At 42.2% G+C, this 8367-nt stretch overlaps 1 protein-coding gene across 1 annotated transcript in view; it reads right to left on the bottom strand.

Annotated features, from left to right (window-relative positions):
- JAK1 (Janus kinase 1) overlaps window positions 1-8367 on the bottom strand; it is a 30695-nt gene that overhangs the window by 7540 nt on the left and 14788 nt on the right. The window contains 9 exon segments of the mRNA XM_009883971.1: window positions 1-5; window positions 8-60; window positions 610-697; window positions 1521-1667; window positions 2988-3094; window positions 5125-5314; window positions 6859-6938; window positions 6941-6981; window positions 7684-7841. The exon segment at window positions 1-5 is cut by the window's left edge and continues 94 nt beyond it. Of these exon segments, the coding sequence (XP_009882273.1) occupies window positions 1-5; window positions 8-60; window positions 610-697; window positions 1521-1667; window positions 2988-3094; window positions 5125-5314; window positions 6859-6938; window positions 6941-6981; window positions 7684-7841 (869 nt within the window).

Raw genomic sequence — 8367 nt, 5'->3', positions numbered from 1 at the left:
TCTTCCGATGCATGAACAGATCCAGAGGCCCAAATTCAACAAACTCTTCAACCATGATATCTACAAAGTCAGGTGTATAAAGTCAGTATTGCAATAACCAGCGCCTGGAGTAATCTAACAGGTGTGCTACCGTCTCCCCCACCCCAGGCAAGCTGGTTATAACACATCTTTACATCACCTTCCTCAAAGTTTAGTTCAGTGCTCAGAGTCCAAATGAAAAGGCTGAGAAGAGCAGCTTTATATAATAAACAAACAGTAAGCCTGGAACAACGCATTTCAAAGACCACAGGGCAAAGCCTTCCCAGGGAAATAACTTCTGCCCGAAGGCTGGTTTGTATTGACGCTGCTGCGATCACCCTGGCATTCCGACCTCAAGGAATCATCCTGTAAGGCCCTTACTCAAAGGCAGCACTGGAAGGGAAAATGTGTTAGTAGAAAGGACCGCTGTCTTGCTGTTCCAATTCCACTTCTGTCTGCACTCCAAAATCCAAGAGGCAGCAGCTGCCAACCCCGTCTCCCCCCGCGCTAGCGCTGAACTGAATGGCTGCCCTGTCCCTCCCAAGCCTGCCGCTTCAGCGCGCTGCCTAGAGAGATGTTCACCGAACTCACTTTCTACATCACGGACGCAGACTCCATGGAGGAGGACAATGTGCTTGTGAGACACCTGCCTCATCATGCTTGCTGTTTCAAAGAACGCCTGTTAGAAAGTGAAAAAGATAAGTCATTAAACTGCCGGTCATTGTGGCAGTCATCCAAGTGTTTAACAAATACAGAGCACCAAGTAACAAAAACATTTGCAAAAGATCACTGTGTTTTCCAGTAACATAAATGGTCAACAATGGTAGGGATGTGCCATCCCACTGTAGTAACGGGGCAGCGAGGGGCTGTCAGCGATGGGTTGTTGTTCACTACGTCCTGTACGCAACCAATGCGCCCCCCTGCACTCTCGCAGACAGGCATACACCAGGTCTTAGCATCCCCTGTGTAACACATTAACCTCTCTTACTAGATGATTAAGCAAAACACCGATCTAGCAGCTCGCCTGTGGCCACGTCGGTGACCAAACTGGTGACAGACTCATGGCTCAACGCACAAAGCGGAGGTAATTTCTGGTATGCAGCGGTACCCTCGCTGATCTCCACGGCTCTCGACAGACGCAGCTGCCCGACGGTGGGTGTGGGTATGATGGTGTATTTCATACCACAGCAAGGCCTGGGTCTGTTTTCCTCGCGCTCTGCGTGCACACAGGCAGGAACTGGGCACTGGCACGCTCCAGCCAGACCCGATGGACCCGATGCTGCTGCCTGTCTAGTGAGATCAGGCTACTGAGTAGCTTAAAAATGACGGTCAATGACGGATTTGACTGCCTAAAACGGTGAGATATACCTTCAGAGTTTTCCCATTCCATTACTATAGAGACAACCCTTTTTTTTTTTTTAAAGTCTTTTGATAGTTAACCATGTACAATATGGTGAGGCCCAGTATTTGTAGTACAACAGACAAAAAGGAAAAAAACTTGCCAAAGAAATGTCTCTGTGGCTGGGGTCCAAGACTTTGAGGAGGACTTTAATCTCTTTTTCATTTTGATATCCTTCATTCTCATCATCTTTGTAGTTGAGAATCCCTGAGTAAATCTGTGTTCTCGTCCCTCTTCCAAGGTGTTCACCCTAAGACATAACACACCATTTATTTTTCAAACCAGGACATGAAGCAAACAAGTGTAAACTTACACAAATACTCGAATCTGCACTCTATTCTGCCTCTCCAAGTAGAGAGTTATCTACTCTACTACAGACTTATCCCTCCACTTGACTTAGCTACACACAGACTTAAAGTTATTACAGTGAGAAACCAACGACAGCTTGAAAGTCTCTGCTTTAGTGGTCTCTCTGAGCACACTCACCACTGTAAACTCATTTGATATGAAAGAGCTATTACACCTCCGTTAACACCTAACAGGTTCAGTGTGATTTAACATTATTAGACTAAACACCAAATGAATAAATAACAACTGGCATCTTACTTATAATAAGCTGCTATTGAGGCAATCTTTAACGTGTTTCTAAAAGTCAGAGGAAGTAATATTTCAAAGGAATACTTTGTTTGGGAAAGCAATTTCCTCCTAAATAACAGAGGATTCCGCCATGGGATATTTTTGCAGGAAACCTGCATGCTGACTGTAAATATACCAATCAAGAAACAATTAATGTAATCTGTATCTGTCCCCCCTGCTGAACTATACAATTTAAAAAAAAAACAAACACCAAAAAACCAAAAAAAAACCCCAAACCATTTTATTTAACCGAAGAAGCTAACCGCACAATTTAAGAGCTCAGGTCTTTTAAAAACATTAAATATGATTTGTGTGTTCAAGCCACTGTGTGTTTTTTGAAGTTTATTCAGGTCACCTACATCACTAACTGCAAACAACTGTCAGAAAATCTGGGAAAAATCTGGGTGCTGAATCAGTTTGAAACACAAAATTTTAAATCCTAAGACTCTTCAGAGCTTTTAAATACTTTGCCCTTTTTTTTTTTTTTTTTACTGTAGGATATTACCTTAAACCTCAAGTTGCCTGCTTCTCTGCTATGTCAGGCTTTAAAAGATACGGCCACATTTAGCAACAAACCTGCTCGGAAAATCAGCTCTTAAGACTTTCATGATTTTTTAATGACCTTAATGACCTGGTCATGGTTTTCATGACCTTAGAAGCACCTCTTTCCACAGACATTAGAAAATTGCTCAAATATCAATTTGATTTCTAATGAAAGGCATTACTTCGAAGCTTCTCTTCCTTTTCCACACAAGGACATTTAGATTCTGCAATAAGAGGCTTTAATACAAATAAAGATTCAAAAGAAGTTTTGCTGAGGAGAAAGGGGAGTGGAATAACCAGCCAGAATGGGGTGATTTTATATTACTTAGCCGGTTACGGTGGGCTGTCACACTTTATTAGAAGACAGAAACACAGTTCAGCAGCTGCCCACCTGCATGATTTCTTCCTTGAGGATTCGATGGAAACTCAGCTGCCCCAGGTGATAGACGGGCTGCCATTCCTGCGCCTTCTTGGTTGCAACTAGCAAGTTGGAGATTTCTGGAAGGCAAGGAGAGAAAATAGTCTTTAAGGCTTTGCAAAGATAATGGCATTCACCCTTCTCAGTCAATAACATTATTGTATGTGCTCACTGCAAGGTAAATCCCCAAATGAATGAGGAGGAGGGAGAAAAGAAGAAACTTAGACTTCACTTCTGATCAGGTAATAGGTAATTTCTATTCTGTCATTCAACAGAGAATTCACTAAAGCAGAGCTACATCTTTTGTATTACATACACAATGTTAACATTAGCCATGTTGGGGCTGATATTAAGAAACTGATAGTGTTCACTGCACAGAAAAATACCCGGGACTGAAAGAGGAAACACCTCTGCTGTGCACCAAGTTAAAAAAACACACGCTCCCTCCTGCCAACAGGTACGTCTCCTTTCCAGTGTGCAGATGGGTAAGGGGTAGCCGGAGTCTCATTTCCTCTCTTTACCTCCTTGAAAATGTCTTGCACTCCGGGGGAACACTAACAGTCTGTTTCCAGAGCACTGGAATTAAACTGGGGAATGGGAAAAGAACAGAAGGAAAAGACTCAAAAGCCCTGTGCTTCCTCCACCCTGCTTCTGGTCAGGGAGAGGCATGGTTAGATGCAGAAGTCTTGCATGTGAATTTTGTCTTCCTGTGTTTGACAGCAGGCGTTATTTATTACGCTACGCTGGTTTTAGATGCCTGTGTGCATCTGGCCTTCCCATTACTGCGAGCAGAACGTGTGCGTTGGGGCTAAACCGCGATCTAGCACTCTGAAAACAATCAGTAATGAACCATACACTGGAAAAACTGCTTCACTTCTGCATCCCTTAAACTCCTTTGTGAATAATCAATTAAATAGATTCAAAAAGAAGAAAAAAGAAAACAACGACAAAACAACAGGGAAGAGACAGAAGATGGAACGGCATAGATCATGCCCTGGATCCCAGTGTAACTAATGCCAATGAGAAGCTGAAGTGGGCAGTCAGCTCCTTGACCCATTTTATTTTATTCCAAATACAGTTCTCCAAATGTAATCATAATGTCAAAAATGTATAATCTCTCCATGCTCCAGCCAATTACTCATGTTCTTCAGAGCGCTGATAAGCTCAGTGTCTATCTACAGAGTACTCTCCTGTAAAACCGTCAGAACAAGCAGGTAATTAACGCAGCTCAGTTATTCCCCTTATTCTAACAGGAAACCATTATCTGATCAACACAATCACGCCACTGTGTTTCCTCTTTCATACAAAATTCAGCTGCAAGATACTTGTAGTTTATAGCAAACAATTTTAGTAAGTGTTAGCATTAACAGTTTAACAAATGCACGATTGTCCCAGCCCTCTAAAATCTGACCTCACAGATGGCGCTACTGACTGCAAGGCTGTTCTGCTTGCTAACAGTTGCAGACCGGCCTTCCCTGCTGCTTCGCGAAGATTAAGAGAGTAAACAACAGCTCATGATGAAAGCAAACAAGCTTCAAACCAAAGCTTGCCACACAACCACTGCAGGTTGCAACCCTCCTTTGCTCGAGGAACGCAACGTGATGGACGGCGGCACTGCCGGGCATACGTGACTCGGTGGAGCACAGGAAGAACCTTATATAGTCCCCGCTTCGCCGCAGCATTTCAGCCCATGACTCTGAGTCAGCTGTGACATTCTCTTTTTAAACAAATCTAGAGTTCCACCTCTGCCGGCGATACTGCAGGGCCAGCTGTTTAGGTGCAAAAAGGGAAACCAGAACTTTTCTCGCCGTCATTCGAAAAGTTCACACAAACAAGGCTCATGAGAAGCACCAGCCCCTGAGCATCCTGTGCTGAGCTTGTAACATTGAGAGGAAACCCCTAAAACCTTCTTCGCAGTGCTTGCTTTTGCTTTTTGGCAAGACTCCTCCTCCACAGAGAAGAAGAAAACTTTACATATAATTTTTTAAGTGACAAAAGGGCTTCACACAAGAATACAGAACAAACCGAAGATGCTAAGAATGCCTCCTATTTCTGCAGTTTGTTTCCTTTCAACAACAAAGTTTGTTGCCTCTCTTAGAGGACAGGCTACCTCTTGGTTTTGGTTGGCAGCACCTCTTCAGTGTAAAGCTTATGTTGTCTGTCCGAAGTATTTGTCCTTTCAGGTGATCCATCAGCTCTTTTAAGGATGAGAAGGACTTGTTTGAACCGTGTAGGAAGTACCCGCCTTTCTTCACTTCAATCTGGAAGTTCTTGTACTGGATTGAATTATTTATCATCTGCTATTAGGGGGGGAGAAGGGGAAAAAAGAAAGCAAAATATAATCATTAAAGTGAAAGAATGTTTTAAAGCCATAAAAGATCTCCAAAAGCCTTTGAAATTACATGTAGGACCAGTTAATCACTTGCTCCTAAATAGGGTCATCTAATCAAACTCCAGAGAAGTAGGAAAAGGCCTGAATATTCCTATAACCTTCAGTCCCAGGAAGGCTCATAACAACAGAGTGGAAGAAGTGCAATATAAAGATGCAATCATCTAACAAGCCCAATTACGGCTTCTGTGTTTTGCAGAGCCTGAGAGTACGCAGGAGCCCTGACTCTGCAGAAGGCGTTTTCTCTTCACTTGGTCGAGAATTGCAGAATCTGGACCACGGTTTCAAAATCTCAACTTAAAAATAGCAAAACTCCCTTTCACAATCCAGATTGTCCACCAAGTGAAACCAGATTTCAGGCTGTTGTTCAAAGCTTCCAGTTTCATTCAAATGTATTGAGGAAAAATGACTGAACTTTTGTACTTGCCTATCCCGAGCCCGTGCCCTTTCAAGTTCTACCCTCTACTCCTGCTTCCTCACCTCTGCTGTACTGCAGCTTCGCATCACCTCTCTCTTTCCTCTCTAAGCCTCACAACAAGGTTGAATGATTTCCAAGACAAAATTACTTTCCTGTTTCGGTGCCTCAGTTGCTCTGTCTGTTAGAAGACAGTGTTGATCGTACAGTTTTTTTGCAAATGTCTACAGAAGATGAACCAAACATACAATGCTGGGGTAACTAGTATTTCCAAGAGGTCTTTCCCATTATTTGATTGTTTCTTGTTTCAAATGCCCCTTCTTGACCTCATCATTGATCCTATTAACATTTTTTCTCAGAGAAGGAAAACAGTTTCTGCGCCTTCATGCTATTATTATTCTTGTGTGAACACTTTAAATATCTTCCCAAAACTATCAAAGTCAGCTGCAGCCTTTCGACTGAGGTCAGTAAAACTCAAACTGCTGTGCAGTTGCTGCATTCTTCTTTTCTGCTTCTAACCGGCTCTATCGCCTATCCCACCTCGTGAGCTTTTACTTGTCACTCATCTTTCATAAAATACGTTCCACCAGCTAACTGTGTATACGTCCCCTTCTACGGTGTGCTACACACAAAGGCAACTGCCCTCATGCACTGTTCTTTTACACTGTGTCAGTAGAAATACATTCATATAGTTAAATCCACGTTCAAGAAACATTAGGTTAGTTGCAGTGACAAATTCTGCATGTCATTCTCACACCATACAAGTTTTAAAAGCTTCACTTCAATCATGTTCACGCACAGTTTTATTGCTATGAATGGAAATGTTCTGGATGTAATGAATCGTATTTGCAGAGACAGCACAAGGGTCTGGGGAAAATGAAGCTATGAGTACAATTATCTACCCTCTGCTGCATCAGCTATCAAACCAAGATAAGGGCGACTGCCCTAAAGAAAACAAATACATCAACATGGATTACAGGGAGCAGCTAGTCTCTTAACTCATTATCAGATTACTGCTGGGAATGCCACACCTGACGTACCTCTGAGCCTTCAAAACAAGTCACTGTCATAAGAATGTGGTTAAAGTTTGTGCAACTCCATCTTAACACGTACATTCCTTTTCGTACCCTTCCTGTCGCAGTTTGTTGATGGCGTATTCCGTGCTGAAAGAGTCAATGTACAAATGAGGAAAAACAACAAATGAGCAGTTGCATCCAAAATCTATTATTAGTAAATACACAGGGGAGTAATTCTATATTTGGAACGAAAATGTGTAACAGCAACTTAGAAATATTTATATTATTATTAAAACATGATTTAATTGTGTGCATTACACATGCTTGCATTTAGCCGCACAGAGCATGGGAAAAAAGATTTACTAAGCTCTTAGCTTGCTTAACGGGGAAATTCCGCATCCACCACAGTGTGCATATAAGCTCTATTTTCTATATATTACACCTTCAAACATAAAAGGAAGAGCCAAAAAGTTGAGCAGAAGGGAAAATAATTGCTTTAGCTATTTAAAAAAACAAAGGCTTTGTTCATCCAAGGATCCCCATCAATGTAGATACAGTTCAACTCTGTTTACCTAAAAAATTCCCATCTGTTCAACTGACAATGATCTTGATAGCTATTAGTGAAGTAAGACTCAAAATACTCCTATTTTGAGGAAAACACTTATGGATAAGTAAGTTGATGTGGAGAGAAACAGAGGTATTTTTTCAATATAATCCTTAGTAAGACTAAGTTGTTCTACAACCTTTTGGTAACTAACAGCCTTCCAAATGTCAGATTTCCTCAATGGATTCACTATGCAGCACTATTAGAGGACAAGTGGAAAAATAAAAATCGAACATTTTACTAACCAAATGGGTCCATGGCATCCATTTTTGATGTTGTGCTCAATCAGTGGAGGAGCCACATCTGTGCAGAGGTAATGGTGGGCATCTGCTGTAAGTCTGAAGTATCCGTCTATCAATGATGCAAACGACAGGGCCTCATCATGTGAGGACAGTTTTAATTCCTACAACAAAAAGATATTTTAGTAAAGAATTCTTACAGTTCTGTTAAAATATTTCAGGAGTGTTTTAATATCCAGCAATTTTTGCATAGAGTAGCTAAAAAATTGTCCAGAAACCTATGACAGAAAATCATACATATTTAGGGAGCCACCAATAACACCAATCCTCCTCACTCATTACTGGCGAGAAAACTTTCATTCTCCAGCATGACACGTTCTGCTGTAATCCTACGTGAGAACCGTACGGCAAACTCTTGTGCCAGCCTGTGTGAAACACCCCAAGTTCAGGACTGGGACAATCACGTGGGACTTGAAGCCAAGGGCACTCTGGCAGCTCCTTTCCAAATTCTAACAGCTGGCAGCCCACAGCAAGAAGAATCGCTTCAGACACTAAAACTGGGTATCTATAAACCGACCCTCGTCTCCTTCCCTCCCAGGTCCTCTCTGCATTTGTCTCCTCTCTGCCGTCCTTGCTGAGCTCCTCTTTCTTCATGCTGCTTTCGGCTAACCAAGCCGTGCAGAGGGATGC

The sequence above is a fragment of the Charadrius vociferus genome, unplaced genomic scaffold, assembly GCF_000708025.1.
Source record: "Charadrius vociferus isolate BGI_N301 unplaced genomic scaffold, ASM70802v2 scaffold423, whole genome shotgun sequence".
Taxonomy (NCBI): Eukaryota; Metazoa; Chordata; class Aves; order Charadriiformes; family Charadriidae; genus Charadrius; species Charadrius vociferus.
Note: the sequence above shows the minus strand (reverse complement) of the source record. Positions and strands in the feature narration are given on the sequence as shown.